Source organism: Aquarana catesbeiana, linkage group LG10 (genome assembly GCF_042186555.1).
Source record: "Aquarana catesbeiana isolate 2022-GZ linkage group LG10, ASM4218655v1, whole genome shotgun sequence".
Lineage (NCBI taxonomy): Eukaryota > Metazoa > Chordata > Amphibia > Anura > Ranidae > Aquarana > Aquarana catesbeiana.
Window position 1 is genome coordinate 20,946,621 of NC_133333.1, and position 16,902 is coordinate 20,963,522.

The following is a 16,902-nucleotide window of genomic DNA, read 5'->3' on the forward strand; positions in this document are numbered from 1 at the left end:
AGACCCCCTTCCATCAGTATAGACCCCCTTAGTGCAGACCCCCCTCCATCAGTATAGACCCCCCTTAGACTTCATAAAATAGCGCATGAGGTATTTTATTAGTGTTTTTTAGTGAATGCCAACAACATTTTCAAAAAAACGCTTACTTACCTTGCCGCACACTCGGATGCAGTAAGATACCACAATGGAGTCTATTGTGCCTTACTGAACTGTCACTTACCAGTCATTTTTACAGAATGGATGGAGCAAATGCTCTCACTCCCGACGCATTGCATGGTATCCTCCGCTGTACACCATTCCGAATTTTCAGCCATACAGGTGGGACATGTCACTCCGTTGTATGACGAGTTGGGGGCTGGCCCTGTCACTTTGTATATAAAAACAAAAATGAAATGACATTTTAGGTTTTTGTGGCACATTTTGCACCGTATCTTATTTATCTCCAGCTGTCACCTTATATTATTAAAAAAAAAAAAAAAAAAAAAAACTTCATCCGTTTTCAGCGCTGTCACACTTTGAATGACAATTGCGCGGTCATGCAACGCTGTACCCAAACTACATTTTTATAATTTTTTTTCATACAAATAGAGCTTTATTTTGGTGGTTTTTAATCACCACTGGGTTTTTTTATTTTTCGCTTAAAAAAAGGAAAAAAGACAGAAAAAAAATGTAAATAAGTAATTTTTCTCCTTCACTGATGCGCACTGATGAGGCGGCACTGATAGGTGGCACTGATGGGCACTGATTGGTGGCACTGATAAGGGGGCACTAATATGCAGCACTGATGGGCACTGATAGGCGGCATTGATGGGCACTGATGAGCTGGCACTGATGGGCACTGATGAGGAGGCACTAAAATGCAGCACTGATGGGCACTGGTAGGTGGCACTGATGGCCACTGATAGGCGGCATTTTTGGGTACTGATGGGCACTAATAGGCGGCACTGATGTGCACTGATAGGCACTAATTAGGTGGCACTGATGGGTACTAATGAGGGGACACTAATATGCAGCACTGGTGGGCACTGATAGGCAGCACTGATATGCAGCACTGATGGGCACTGATAGGTGGCACTGATAGGCAGCACTTTTGGGCACTGATGGACACAGATAGGTGGCAATTATTGGCACTAATAGGCGGCACTGATGAGCAGCACTTTTGGGTACTGATGGGCACTAATAGGCGGCACCGATGTGCACTGATAAGCGGCACTGATGGGCACTAATGAGTTGGTACTGATGGGTACTAATTAGGGGGCACAAATATGCAGCACTGATGGGCACTGATATGCAGCACTGATATGCAACACTGGTGGGCACTGATAGGCAACACTTTTGGGCACTGATGGACACTCATAGGCAGCAATTATTGGCACTAATAGGCGACACTGATGGGCACTAATGGGTGACATGTATGGGCACTGCTATGTGGCACTGACGGGCACTGCTAGGTGGCACTGATGGGCACTGACAAGCACTGTAAGGCAGCACTGATGGGCACTGGCAGGAATCACTGATGGGTACTGATAGGTGGCACTGATGGCACTGATTGGCATCACCGGTGGGCACTGAAGGCATCACTGAGAGGCTGCACTGATCGGTGTAGATGTCCCCACTGAGGAAAGCCGCTTATCTGCTCTCCTCTCCTCGTGCTCAGTCAGCGGGAGTAGAGGAATGCCGATAACCGGCAACTCCCATTTACACTGTGATCAGCTGTGATTGGACACAGCTAATCACATGGTAAAGAACCTATGTCATAGGCTCTTTACTGTGATCGGTGATGCTTTTAAAGCCTGGTCCTGGGCTTGATCTTTCGTTTCTATCTGGGTTGCAGCTTTAAAGCCGTATTAAACAGCAAACATTTATTATATTGCAGCTTACCAATTCCCTGACCCCCCACCCCTTCAACCTCTGCAGCAATGCTGGCAGCACTCATACGTCTATTTCCCAAAGACAACCTCTGGATATGACGCTGAGCATGCGCACTCAACTTCTTTGGTGGACCATGGCGAGGCCTGTTCTGAGTGGAACCTGTCCTGTTAACCACTTAAGGACCAGAAGATTTGCCCCATTAATGACCAGGCCATTTTTTGCGGTACGGCACTGCGTCAATTAAACTGACAATTGCGGGGTCGTTTGACATTGTACACAAACAAAATTTGCATCCTTTTTTTCCCCACAAATAGAGCTTTCTTTTGGTGGTATTTGATCACCTCTGCAGTTTTTATTTTTTGCGCTATAAACAAAAAAAGAGCCAAAATTTTGAAAAAAAAAAACAAAATTTTTTTTGATTTCTGCTATAATAAATATCCCCCAAAAAAATGTTCTTCATCAGTTTAGGCCGATATGTATTCTTCTACATATTTTTGGTAAAGAAAATTGCAATAAGTGTATATTGATTGGTTTGCGCAAAAGTTATAGCGTCTACAAAATAGGGGATAGTTTTATGACTTTTTTTATTTTTTATTTTTTTTTTACTAGTAATGGCAGCGATCTGCAATTTTTAGTGGGACTGGGACAGATTGGACACGTTTGACACTTTTTTTGGGACCATTGACATGTATACAGCGATCACAGCTAAAAATATCTACTGATTACTGTATAAATGACACTGGCAGGGAAGGGGGCGACACTAGGGGGGCGATCAAGGGGTTAAGTGTGTGTCCTAGGGAGTGTTTGTAACTGAGGGGGGGATGGGACTGCCTGGAGGAGGAGATCGATCGCTGTACATAATCAATAGGTACAACAGGTCTGTCTCCTCTCCCCTGACAGAACGGAGATCTGTCTGTTTGCGTTGACGGATCTCCGTTCTGTCTCTCTCAGTAGCGATCGTGGGTGCTAAGATCGCGGACATCGTGGGCGCCGGGCACGTGCATCAGCTCCTATGTGACACGGCGGGCGCGGGCGCCTCTTATACCCCTTAAAGTGCCCGCCGTACAGCTAAGCCGATTTGCACGGGGGGAGCCAACCTGCCACCGTATAACGACGGTCGGCTGGTCAGCAAGGGGCTGCGCAAATACCACGTGACATAAAATATTGTAACGACCGCCATTTTATTCTCCAGGGTCTTTGCTAAAAATATACACTGTATATAAAAATACTGATTTAACTTGCAACAAGTGTCAAAAATAGGCCTGGTCCTTAAGTGGCTAAACAAACATATATACACTGTATTATTGAGTGTGAAAATGTTACATTACAGTAGATTGACCAAAAGCTTTCATCTTACATAATCACTTACATGCGGGTTCGGGTAGGGTGCAGTTGTTGGTTGAACAGATGGTCACCAGCCTTTGTGTTCCATTGAGAAAGGTGCTACTCCCAGAGATGCCGCATTGATATATTGGCAAACACGCACTGTTATTGACTTCAAGGCTTGTATTACCTGTATAAAGGTCATAGTAAGTATGCAATGGGACCAGGTACTTTTCGAATACGCTTACTGTAAGTGTTTGTAGAACTTACCCATGGTGGTCACAGCGTACACTCTTGCACAGATGGTGCCACGAGGACAGATAACATTGGTGTCAGGGCAATAGGTGTTGCTGGCGTTGCCTTAGAAAGATAAAACCAACAAGACATTAATGTATTGCTCCACATAGGTACAGATGTGTCCTCTTTGCAACATATCTCTTGAACCAAGGACTTGAACCATATCTCTTGAACCTTCTTTAACCACTTCAGCCCCAGAAAATTTAATCCCCCCCCCCCCCCCCCCTCCTGACCAGGCCATTTTTTTTTGCGATAGGTCACTCAGTTACTTTAACTGACAATCGCGCAGTCATGCAACGCTGATGTAAAATGATGTCCTTTTTTTCCCACAAATAGAGCTTTCTTTTGGTGGTATTTGATCACCTCTGCGTTTTTTATATTTTGCGCTATAAACAAAAAAAGAGCGACAATTTTGAAAAAAAAAACCCTTTTTTTTTTAATCACATCTTTTATTATTACTTTTACATACAAACAACAAAAGCAGCAAAAACAACATACAACCAAAGCATGTATTGGGAGGAGAAAAAAAAAACAAAAAAACCCTGGCCCCCATGCCCCCCCCCTCTCCCCATACTCATTATACATCCAAAAATTCAGACCATCTTCTCAATATCTTTTCAAATTTCCCTGGGCAGCCTCTATGTAGAAGAGTATATTTTTTCCTTAACCACTTGCCGACCGCTGCACGCCGATATACGTCGGCACAATGGCAGAGGTGGGCAAATGGGCGTACCTGTACGTCCACTTTTAATCGGCGGGGCTAGCGGAGCGCGCCCCGCAGACTCGATGTTCGCCGGTGTCCCAGCGATCGTGTCACGCAACCGCAGAACGGGGAGATGCCTATGTAAACAAGGCATTTCCCCCGTTCTGCCTAGCAACATGACAGGGATCTACTGCTCCTTGTCATCGGGAGCAGCGATCGCTGTCATGTGAGTGGAAGCCCATCCTCCCCCGCAGTTAGAATCGCTCCCTAGGACACACTTAACCCCTTGATCGCCCCCTAGTGTTTAACTCCTTCCCTGCCAGTGACATTTACATAGTAATGATACTGGTCCCAAAATAGTGTCAAAAGTGTCTGTTGTGTCCGCCATAATGTCGCAGTCAGGATAAAAATCGCAGATCACCGCAATTGCTAATAAAAAAAAATAATAATAAAAATGCCATAAAACTATCCCCTATTTTGTAGACACTACAACTTTTGCACAAACCAATAAATATACGCTTATTGGGATATTTTTTTTTTACCAAAAATATGGAGAAGAATACGTATCGGCCTAAACTGAGGAAATGTGTTTTTTTATATATTTTTGAGGGATATTTATTATAGCAAAAAGTAAAAAATATTTCTTTTTTTTTTTAATTTGTCGCTATTTTTTTGTTTATAGCGCAAAAAATAAAAACCGCAGAGGTGATCAAATACCACCAAAAGAAAGCTCTATTTGTGGGGAAAAAAGGACGTCAATTTTGTTTGGGTGCAACATCGCGTGACCGCGCAATTGTCAGTAACTATGGAGTTTAGGACATCTCCATAACATATGTATTAAATTAGCATTGCTCCCTTTACATCTTCGACATTGGGCTGTATCTCTGCGTTTCCACTGTAATCGTTTCTCAGGTGTATAATGAACCCTGTGTAGAATTGATAATTGTGTTCAATTTTGTGTTGAGGATAGGGGTGCCAGGGGTGTTGCCGACAATGCCAGTGCCCAGTGTTCATCTGAGATTGGTCCTACATCGCAAGACCAGGCTGACCTTGCTGGTATGTCCACAGCTCCTTTAAATTTATCATGTAATATATCATATCCTTGTGATATCAAACCCTTTTTCCTTTCTGTCTTTTCCAACAAGGCTATTACCACTGATTTATTACATTTCAATTCATGCGATCGGCCCTGGGCATTTAATGCGCGCCTAAGCTTTAAAAATTGAAAAAATCTTTGATTTGGGATATTGTATTCGTTTTCATCACATCTTCCTGGAATAGCTGTACCATATACCTAATGCCCCGTACACGCGGTCGGACATTGATCGGACATTCCAACAACAAAATCCATGGATTTTTTTCCGACGGATGTTGGCTCAAACTTGTCTTGCATACACACGGTCGCACAAAGTTGTCGGAAAATCCGATCGTTCTGAACGCGGTGACGTAAAACACGTGCGTTGGGACTATAAACGGGGCAGTGGCCAATAGCTTTCATCTCTTTATTTATTCTGAGCATGCGTGGCACTTTGTGCGTCGGATTTGTGTACACACGATCGGAATTTAACCGATCGGATTTTGTTGTCGGAAAGTTTTATAGCCTGCTCTCAAACTTTGTGTGTCGGAAATTCCGACAGAAAACGTCCGATGGAGCCCACACACGATAGGAATTTCCGACAACACAATCCGATCGCACTTTTTCCGACGGAAAATCCGACCGTGTGTACAGCTATTCCTTAGTCCCTTAAGCCTCCATATCTCAAACCTTCCCAGTTTCATCAGTTCCCCATAACTACTATTGTTCCATATTTATTTTTTCTTTATTTCCGTAATTCTTTTCATTTCCTGCCGTACCTTGTCAGGAAATGAAAAAAAGTAGGAAATATTTTTTACTTTCTGCTATAAAACACATCCAATAAAAAAAAAAAATCAAATAAATTAAATTTCTTCTTAAATTTAGGCCAATATGTATTTTGCTTTATATTTTTTGGTAAAAAAAAAAAAAAATACATGTTTTGGTAAAAAAAATCTCAATAAGCGTATATTGATTGGTTTGCGCAAAAGTTATAGCGTCTACAAACTATGGGATATTTTTATTGAATCTGTATGGATTTTTTTTTTTTTTTACTAGTAATGGCGGCGATCAGCGACTAATAGCGGGACTGCGACATTGCGGCAGACAAATCGGACACAATAGTATGCAAGTTCTTGGAGGGGATGATAAGGGACTATATACAAGATTTTAGTAATAAGAATGATATCATTAGCAGTAATCAGCATGGATTCATGAAGAATCGTTCTTGCCAAACCAATCTATTAACCTTCTATGAGGAGGTGAGTTGCCATCTAGATAAAGGAAGGCCCGTAGACGTGGTGTATCTGGATTTTGCAAAAGCATTTGACACAGTTCCCCATAAATGTTTACTGTACAAAATAAGGTGCGTTGGCATGGACCATAGGGTGAGTACATGGATTGAAAACTGGCTACAAGGGCGTGTTCAGAGGGTGGTGATAAATGGGGTACAACAAAGAATTCACCCTGGGACTTTAAACTTTAAATGAGCCGCACACCTGGTGCCATGGTCAAGTTCAGTGGTGAGTATGGGGTCCTGTTTACCATCAGTGGCTTCTCCAGCTTTCATGTTTAGGGGGGGCACATGGGGGGACAGGGACAAAAGTAGAGGGGCAACGATAAAATGCAATTTTATACATACAGTATATATATATATATATATATATATATATATATATATATATATAATATATATATATATATATATCCTGTGGCCCTTTACTACGATCCCACAGCGGCCCTTTCACATGTTCTGCAGTGAGCTCCCTTCCTACTGTATTGGGCCCCCCCCAGGGTGGCAGAAAACAAGAGATATATGTCACCAGCATACCAAGAAAATATAAGGGTCCAAAGCAGTGGGAGAACTATCAGGGTTGCAAAGGTTTTCTTGTCACCGGGCCCTGGTGTTCTGCCACTGTGGGGTTCCCCGGCCTCCTCTTGCTGTCCTGCCCCTGCTATTGACAGTGCTGGTCTGGCATCTCTTGGAATTTACAGGCTGGTTCTCCTGTCCTAAGGATGGGAGAAATCAGTCTGTTTTTTCAGTAACTGAGAGTCCTGGTGGAGTCCTTCCTGTACTTCCTGCTCTTCTCCCTGCCAATGAGGATGCAGGGGAAGGAGCAGATCGGGCGGCCGTGGTTGTGTGAGCGCTCGCATTATGCAGTGTCAGCGAGCAGAGGGAGGGGGGAGGAATCACCCGCAGGAGCTGACTGGGGACGCTCTCCCTCTCTCTCACCAGTAACAAGAAGTCCAATTAGCTTTCAAGACTTTACTTTTCCAGCTTCAAAGCTGACAATTTTAAGGCATACAACTTCAGGGCATACAGCTTCTCACCAATTTTAGTCGGAGTTATTGCCACTTTCTCAGGTCGGGCACTCTATGTCCTATCCCCAACTCCCTCCAATCCTGGGCACTGGGACCTCTTCAGGTATCCCCCAGCTAAGGAATACCAATTACTGGAAGCACTATATTTCTGAAGGAAGGGCTCCACTAGGTCCCATGGGGGCCAGCTCCATAATTCCACTTTTGTCCTCACAGCTTTCCAAACGAACCCCTCCCACTCTCTCACATAACACACTATTTATCAATGGTGAGGGCGCTACCTAGTGGCCAGACTGAAAATGGCACCAACACCCCCTTACAAGTGTATCTAAAACCTTTTTTTGTCTCAGGGATTCCAGATGCGTTCATTCATCAATTTTACCTCCACAATAACAGTTAGATGTGTAAGTAATTCCTGTTCCATTGGCTCTGTATCTCTCACTTCCACATGTACGTCTGGCACATCCTCGAACGGATGACAAGCCCCCTGTTGAGAACAAAAGACAGTCAATAGTAATTATTTTTATTACTTTGTTGGCAAACATTTGACTTTTTTTATTTAACCAAAATTTGGTTTAAAGTGGTTGTAAAAATATACCCAGTGAAGTGACTGGCTTCAGGTGATACACAGCAATTAAACAAATCCTCCTACATAAGTTGTACCTGTTTATCTGCAGTCTTCTCTTCTCTACACCCATTCAAAGTTCAGAATTTATAAAGCTTGTCTGAGATTTCAGAAATCAAAGGGTGGGGAGCTAAGATTACATACTGCAGAGCTCACTGAGGAGAGCCAAGAACTATTGGAGGGAAGGGAAACACCTCCCTTCACACAGCACACAGGAACAAAGCTGATGCTGTCAATCATAGGTTGTGTGCTAGAGTTCCCTCCCCTGTCACCTTTTTTCTCTTGGTGACAGAAAAAACTTGTCAGAAGCAGATGCAGAGGGAGGAGGCAGCAGTCAGAAATGACACTTAGTGCTCTGGATTGAGACAGGTACACATTATAGAGGGATATGCTTCAGATACCTAAATATGTGACAAATGTGGGCTGTTGGTAAGAAGCGGATGCTCCTTAACATCAAGATAAATCTGCTTACCATTTATGTTTGTAGAATAGAGAACACACACGGTTTCCTCTCCGGTACAATTCACGGTTTGCTCATCATAGCACCAGCCAGAAGAAGAAGATTGGCAGGTGGGACAGGTCACTCCGTTGAGTTCAGGGCTGACAGGTGACACTTTGAAAAGAACATTCAAAAATGAATTCCAAAAAGTCGAATTTAGGAGAGCAGCTTCTCTTCCGAGTTACAAAGATGTATTTTAGGTACTTGAAACAATTATTGACTTTCTAGTATGCAGGCAAGCATTTAATATTCTGATATTTCTTGCTTGTAGATACCACCAAAAAATGTCACAAAAGAGAGGCGACTGCCCCTTTGTAAAGTGTACAGCTATTTATTTATTTATTGATTGATTGATTGCGTTTTAATTTTGAATAAAGTAGAGAATAGACATGTGCATTAGTTTTCGTCCGAATGCATTTTGTGTCCGAATTTTGAGTACTTTCACTATCGTTTTAACAAACGATAACGAACGTGCAGAATCCGAAAACTGAGAGATCCGACATAAACATTTATTTTCATTTTCGTCGCGACAATAGTTCGATATAGATAGGAGATTCGACATGGCGCTGACAATAGCGATCTGTGTCCATCGAACCTGTGGTCGAATGTGCCTAACCTTAGCTCTATTAGTCCAAGATTATTCTACATAGAGAGAAAAAGATTCTACATAGAGAGAAAAGATTCAACATTATAGAGACAATAGTAAAAACGGTCGAATGTGCCTAACCTAACTTTATTAGTCTAAGATTATTCGACATAGAGAAAAAAGATTCGACATGAAGATTCGACGAAGCAGTCACCACAACATTTATGGTCAAATTCTCCGCCCATAGGCTATAGAAGAATTCTAATGTTGGTTGACTAGTAATAATAATTAATAAATATAATTATTACTAGTGTCATACAACATTAGAATTCTACTATAGCTTGTAGGCGGAACATTCGACCAGAAATGTACGATTGCGGCGTCATACAGTTTAGCTGCTCCGTCAAATCTTCTTAGAACATTCGACAGACACCATAAGCCTTCAATGACAGATTTGACCTTAATTATTTCGGATTTTTAAATGAAACAAAATAAATAAAAACTAATTTCGGGAGTAACTAAATAAATTTATTTTTTGAACGAAAACGAAATTCCGAAACAAAATATTTCAGTGTGCAGATGTCTAGTAGAGAATGGTAAAAGCTAAATTCCAGGTATAGATAATCTTACATAGTTACATTGATCCAGCTCGGTCCAAAGAACCATGCATTTATCATTCCTGTGGGTTTTCTGTGCACGTTGACATGACGAGCAGCTGCCCTGCTGCTTACTGAACAGGGGAGGTGGCCCAAATGGCATAGATGCCATTCAAAAAACACTTAGCATTTTCTCAATGGATGCAAAGAATTCTATGAGTGGATGAGATAGTGAATGGGATATCCCCACCCCGATTCTCCACCTCATCCACTCAGAGAATGCTTTGCATTCATTGGGAAAATCAAAGGGTGGTGCCTGTGCCAGTGCCAAGTAGGCTACCTCCCGTTTTATCAATGCGGTAGGGAAGCCACTTGGAAGCGATCTCCACTAGCTTGAGACCCGGAAGCTAGTGGGGATTGCTGTAGTAACAAGGTTTCCAGCTTCCAGGGAGATTGCCTAGGTATGGTGTTTGTGTAGAAGAGAGCTGATTGGAGGGAAGGGAAACACCCCCCTTCACACAGCACACAGGAATAGAGCTAATGCTGTCAATCACAGGCTGTGTGCTGGAGCTCCCTCCCCTGTCACCTGGACCGATGTAAAAATGTTCATACCTAAACTTCAGCTTTCAGCCCCCATCAGGTTTTATTTTATTAATTTATTTAGATGTCTTAGCACTTTCAGGGAGATTTCCCTTTACTTCCCTTCACCAGAACAGGTTTCTGTACTGAAAATTTTTCCCTCATCAAATATGACAACTCTAAAATGTTGGTTTTTCCCATCACTATCTGCACTGGAGACAATGTTACCCAGGATCAATAAAGTGGACACAGCTCAGTGATATTGATATGTTTAGAAGAATTACAGTCAACGAATAATTGGAGAAGATGGAAGTTACCTTGGCTCCCTATAGTAGGCCAACATTTCTCATCAATAATTAAAAGGAAAGATGTCTGACAGGTGCCTTCACTGACCAGATGCTATAGGCGATGGGAGTTCTAACAGTTTAACGTGTGAAACACAATGTTTGGCAGCTGACTTCAGTCCTTCTCTGGTCCTCCACCAGAGGGTGGAGAACTCTTGACTTTAGTTGGTGGCATGGTGTGCCCTGGACATCTACTCTTACAGATACAACTGGCCCTTTGAGGGCAACCATAATGCAATTGAGTTTGACACCCTTGCTTTAACAGATGTGTGGTGCGTTTAGGTAGCTTTATTACCTGGCGGAGGGGATGAAGAACAGTTGTCAAAAGCACAGCATGAAGAAGACATCGTTATGTTACCATAAGGGGAGCTAACAGATCCAGTTCTGTCACATTGGTTTGAAGGTGCACATGACCTGATGAATCTTGAAATTGGTCCACCTGTTAATTATTTGAATAAAATAAATTTATTGTACATTTCCTCATACATAAATTATATGAAATGTCCAGACATGAAAATAATATCTTAATTTGGCTTTCCTCTTGCCCCTAAGCAAAGGCGTAGAACTGTTTAGGACCTCTCTGCATTGTAATGTGGAGGGGTTCTGCCTAACCATTACTCAAAAGTCATCGATCTTGAAATCATGGCTGTTGATCTATTGACTTGTACTTGAACTGACAACACTCATTTACCAGCAGTTGTACCTCAGGAGAAGACTTACATCCTGGAATAGTTCATATGGTGCATAGTCATACTGGAATTGGCACTGCATTGAAAGAAGCTCTTGTAAATGTAACTCACCGACAGTGGAGTTTGTATATGAGGTTGCACAGACAGAGCCAGTAGGACAGGTGACACTGTTTCCTGTGCAGTTTGCAGAGTCCATACACTCCAAGCATGAGATGGAATAGCCTATAATTTGAATAAAAACAGGATAAAAGTGAGCACACATTTTTGAAGCCTTAGTCTTTTTTTAAGATAAGCATGATAGAAGTCCTAAGGTAAACCAACGTGCAGTCAGCAGAGGCACCTGTTAAAAGAATATTAGGGTCAAAGCTCTTTTGACCATACTTCTCCTGGGGATCACAGGAGTGCCCTTTGTTCTGAATTCCTTTGACCTGAGCCGGTCCAGACTCTGGAGAGAACCCAACTTTAATGTCGGGATACACCCAGATGCCTGGTCCGGCAGCTGGCTTAGCCTCTCATTAAGCCTCTACAGCCTGGTGCTCCAGTTAGCACTGGAGGGGTAGAGTGGAGAATAAATTCTTCAGGAAAGTCAATATTTAATGATTATAAGAACATGTTCAAATACACTATCCATGTGTTCCATGGCTCATTTTTGGCCACTTTTTCAGGAAAGGCATACAGTACACTTTAATAGGCAGTACTTGTGTGCCTACCTTCAGCCCAAGGTATACTTTCAGAAGGAGTTTAACAGTGGCAGACCCATTTGATTTCTCTAATTATTGCTTTGGGTCATTGGAAAGAAAAACTGCTGTAGGCTAAGGTATCAAATGTAGGCTGCTAGGCATATACCTGCAGCAGCCTCCTAAACATCCATGGCCATGCCCAACTTTTCTAAACAGACCAAACTCCAGCACTTTCTGGTGGTTCCAAAGCTTGATCTTCCCCTCCTGCCTTCTGCACATCCCTATTAGCCAAGTAGTAATGGTAAAAGTATGTGGCGCTAATCTAAGTGTACCACTCACAATGGTAAACAACACTTCAAAAAGTGGCCAAAAGCTCCGTACTAACTTCATATACAATGCCCGTATTACCTATAGACAATAAAGCAACCAGTAACCACCTGAAAGGGTAAGTGTGAACCAGTGTAATTGCTGTGTTCACATGAGCACTACACTTCAGTGAGCACTCCTATCTTCTTTGGTTGAGGAGCAGCCAAACTATACTAGAGTGCTAGATGCTAGTGATCATTCCTAAAACAAATGAATATATAAGACATCAATTGTGCCTAGTGCTCCTAAGATCCACTCTGTGAAACTATGATCACAAATGTAGCAGTAGTTGGTAGTGAAAAAAATAATATAAATAAATAAATAGCAATTCTTACAATAGATCATAAAGTGTATCTAGTAATTCACAACTTAAAGTGATCAAGTGCAAAGCAAGGTGACAATCGTGCAAATACATGCATAAAAATGCGATTTTAAAAGGATGGTTCCAAGGTTCACCGCCCCTCCCACCTGAAAAAATTAATAATGTGGAATATAAAAAGCAAAAAAAAACTTGTAAAGATAAAAAAATAGTGACATAAATAGTGTTCAAGTCCAAAATAAATAATACTTCATGCGAATCAAATCGTTTCTGCTGTTACTTTCGTTTTGATTTGTAAGTTACTACGTTTGTTTCAATAAACCTTGATTCTAAATACTTCACTATGGGAGCATCCCCTTCTTCCTTATTGTCTTTTTGGGGTCTGTGTGAGCGGTGGTAACTACTATTGAAAGCCTGACCCACGCACACCCTCTGGAGGAGGTGAACAGCTGCTGGACCCTGCATATAGCATTAACCATCTGCTTGACTTGGCCCATTGGGGGCCTCCAATTGAGGTGAGAGGCTGGGGGAAACACTTGTGTGCCGCACCAGTTTTGAAGTAAATGAATTCAGCACAAAGTCACCTTACTGGCACGTCATTATTGACTGTTTATATGGACATCAAGAGTCGCACTGCATGAAGTATTATTTATTTTGGACTTGAACACTATTTATGTCACTATTTTTTTATCTTTACAAGTTTTTTTTTGCTTTTTATATTCCACATTATTAATTTTTTCAGGTGGGAGGGGCGGTGAACCTTGGAACCATCCTTTTAAAATCGCATTTTTATGCATGTATTTGCACGATTGTCACCTTGCTTTGCACTTGATCACTTTAAGTTGTGAATTACTAGATACACTTTATGATCTATTGTAAGAATTGCTATTTATTTATTTATATTATTTTTTTCACTACCAACTACTGCTACATTTGTGATCATAGTTTCACAGAGTGGATCTTAGGAGCACTAGGCACAATTGATGTCTTATATATTCATTTGTTTTAGGAATGATCACTAGCATCTAGCACTCTAGTATAGTTTGGCTGCTCCTCAACCAAAGAAGATAGGAGTGCTCACTGAAGTGTAGTGCTCATGTGAACACAGCAATTACACTGGTTCACACTTACCCTTTCAGGTGGTTACTGGTTGCTTTATTGTCTATAGGTAATACGGGCATTGTATATGAAGTTAGTATGGAGCTTTTGGCCACTTTTTGAAGTGTTGTTTACCATTGTGAGTGGTACACTTAGATTAGCGCCACATACTTTTACCATTATTACGTTGTTTATCAGGGTGAGTGAGGACACCTCTTATGTTGGCAGCTGTTCTAATTTCTGGTACCATTGTCCATGATTTTTGGGAGTGGGGTTGTGCGCACTAGTCCTTTACTATTTTAGCTTATTAGCCAAGTAGACTGCCCTTCATAGTGACGTACCAAAAGGGACTTAGTGGCAAGCTTGGAGCTACAACCATTCTACTGGCACAGTGTGAGAGGTATGAGTAGGCACCTCTAGTCAACCAATTTACCATACTTAGTGTTTTTTTTTTTATGTACCTCCTGTAGGGCACTTAAATGCATATTCAGATAGGTTTGCACTGTGAGATACAGGTAGTTGGCCAAGATAACAGTTACTTCTAGTGATGTGGTAATAAAAATGTTTGTGGGCAGGGTTTAGTGGCAAGCTCCGAGATACCACCATTCGACTGGTACAGTTTAGTAGGCTGCAACAGGTATATGTAGACATCTCTAGACAATCACTCTTCTATACATACGTAGTACTATTGTTACATACCTCCTGTAGGGCAGATAAACTTAAAATCAAATTCAGATCCTTTAGCGCTGTGAGATAGTTGGCCAAGATAACAGTTACTTCTAGTGGTACAGCCACGCATGACAGATGGGGTTCCTGTTGTAGGGAAAAAAACTGCTTTGGAATCCATATACAAATGACAAAATGCTAAATTCTATAATGATAAACAACTGATGATAATACAGCTAAAACATTAGCGGAATGGAAAATCATAATAGACATACCCAACAGTTTTTCTGTGTGGACCATACACACGGTCTCACTCCCAGTGCAATTCATGGTAGTCTTCGCTGTACACCATTCAGAATTATTGGACATACAGGCAGGACATGTCACCCCATTGGCTGTTAAATTAGGACTTGACCCTGTGAGATAAAAAAAAAATGAGAAAATGATTGAGGCAATCCTTGACTGTAGGCATACTGTATTTTTGGTTAGTGCAACCAAGCGTAGCCCAACAATATCCATTAATAAATTTCAGGATGGGTTTGGAATGTTATTCTTTCTTATAAGAGAAGGATAGTGGTAAAATGGTAGTTTTAGTTATTTTACTTTTTTTTGGGAAAAAAAGGGGCAGGTTGCTACAGACAACTTAGTATATTAGTTAGTATAACAGACAAGTTAGTATATATATATATATATATATATATATATATATATATATATAAATAAATATATTAATATATATATTAATAAAAAAATGAAATTCTCAATTCCACAGAAAAAAAATAAAAAATCAACACAGAAGCATACCATGTGCCAAAAGCAGACATGGTATATTATGCAAATGGTCACTTACAAGTTGGATTGTTTAGATTGCAGTTATTAGTTGAACAGATGGTCATCATTCTTAATGTGCCGCCGGGAAAGGTGGCGCTACTGGAGATTCCACACTGGTATATTGGCAGACATGCAGTCCTATTTATTTCAGAACTTGCGCTACCTGCAAAAGAGCATAATTGCTTATTAAAGAGGACCAGTCTTTCCACATAGTGATGTTACTCTAGTACAGTTGTGGAAAATGCTTGTTCAACTTACCAACAGTACTTAGAGTTTGAACTCTTGCACAGATGGTGCCAGTAGGACAGGTTACATTGGTGTCTGGGCAATAGGTGTTACTAGAATTGCCTTGAATTAGAAAAAAAAATAACAGTTAGTTTCTTTCTCTAAACAATTAGAAATTTCCATAACTTCTCTCCTAGAATTCTCTAAAAGCAGGGGCAAGTTCTTCCTTAAGGAAACCGCTTCCATGATAATTCATACAACTAGAAGGTAGGTAGTAAGGCAGAATGAATGGATCACACACTTAGGTAAAGTGGGTGCAAATATTTGAATGTTTGCTCATGGCTTTCTTCCTGTACCAGTTCATTTACCTTCTCATTGGGGTCACACAGGCTCCTTATAACACCTTACTCCCATATTACTATCATCTACAGATGAGTGAACTCATAAAAAAGTTAGATCGGAAAAAACTGTCTGTGATGGACATGAGACCTGCAAATATCTTCTGGTTTAAGAAGGCTCTATTAAGTTTCCTGATACTTGAGGGGAATGGTGGTGGGGTGAGGGGTTTGATTCCTTTTACCCCACCTCAGTGCCACGATAATAGCATCTTGGGCCCCTGGGCAAATTAATGCACTAGGGTCCCTACCAGGTGGTGACCTGCGGCATAGTTTAAAAAGTTTCAGTTATGCATAAACACAGTGAGTCATCAGCACTAATCACTCAGTGTGTTCATTTAGAAAATGAAGAGGCAGGTAAATGACATATTTATCGACCCCTCAGTTACATGGCCCTTTCTTGGCTGATTGTTTTCTTGTCTGCCATTTTTTTGGACATATTTATCAACCAGTTTCCCAGCTCATTATCCTGAAGATCCCATTGCGTGCCTGCAGCTGCTAGCGGGAGAGGAGAGGAAAAAAGCCAGCAGCGCTGGGAAGGAAGGAGGTGGGGCACACCGGGGGGGGGCACAGGCAGCGGGGGGGGGGATCCGATAGTGGACAGGAGGTGGTGATAAGTGTGGCAGGTGTTGGAAATAACTGGGGCTGATCTCTCCCTGCAGCAGCTGAAAGGTGACAAGAGGAAGGAGGAGATGCTGGCTTTCAGCTGCTGCAGGGAGAGACACACAGAAGAATGGTTTCAGTTATTCCCAACATCCGTGCACTGATCACCTGCTTTGTCCACATATGATTCCCCCTGCTGGGGGGGGGGGGGACTG

At 41.7% G+C, this 16,902-nt stretch overlaps 1 protein-coding gene across 1 annotated transcript in view; it reads right to left on the minus strand.

Annotated features, from left to right (window-relative positions):
- LOC141110431 (uncharacterized) overlaps positions 1-16,902 on the minus strand; it is a 57,204-nt gene that overhangs the window by 22,624 nt on the left and 17,678 nt on the right. The window contains exons 6-16 of the mRNA XM_073601776.1: positions 15,723-15,812; positions 15,484-15,627; positions 14,909-15,049; positions 14,667-14,780; positions 11,616-11,726; positions 11,111-11,254; positions 8,684-8,824; positions 7,969-8,073; positions 3,466-3,555; positions 3,242-3,385; positions 221-367 (exon numbers count right to left, since the gene is read on the minus strand). Of these exons, the coding sequence (XP_073457877.1) occupies positions 221-367; positions 3,242-3,385; positions 3,466-3,555; positions 7,969-8,073; positions 8,684-8,824; positions 11,111-11,254; positions 11,616-11,726; positions 14,667-14,780; positions 14,909-15,049; positions 15,484-15,627; positions 15,723-15,812 (1,371 nt within the window). The remainder of the gene's footprint in view (positions 1-220; positions 368-3,241; positions 3,386-3,465; positions 3,556-7,968; positions 8,074-8,683; positions 8,825-11,110; positions 11,255-11,615; positions 11,727-14,666; positions 14,781-14,908; positions 15,050-15,483; positions 15,628-15,722; positions 15,813-16,902) is intronic.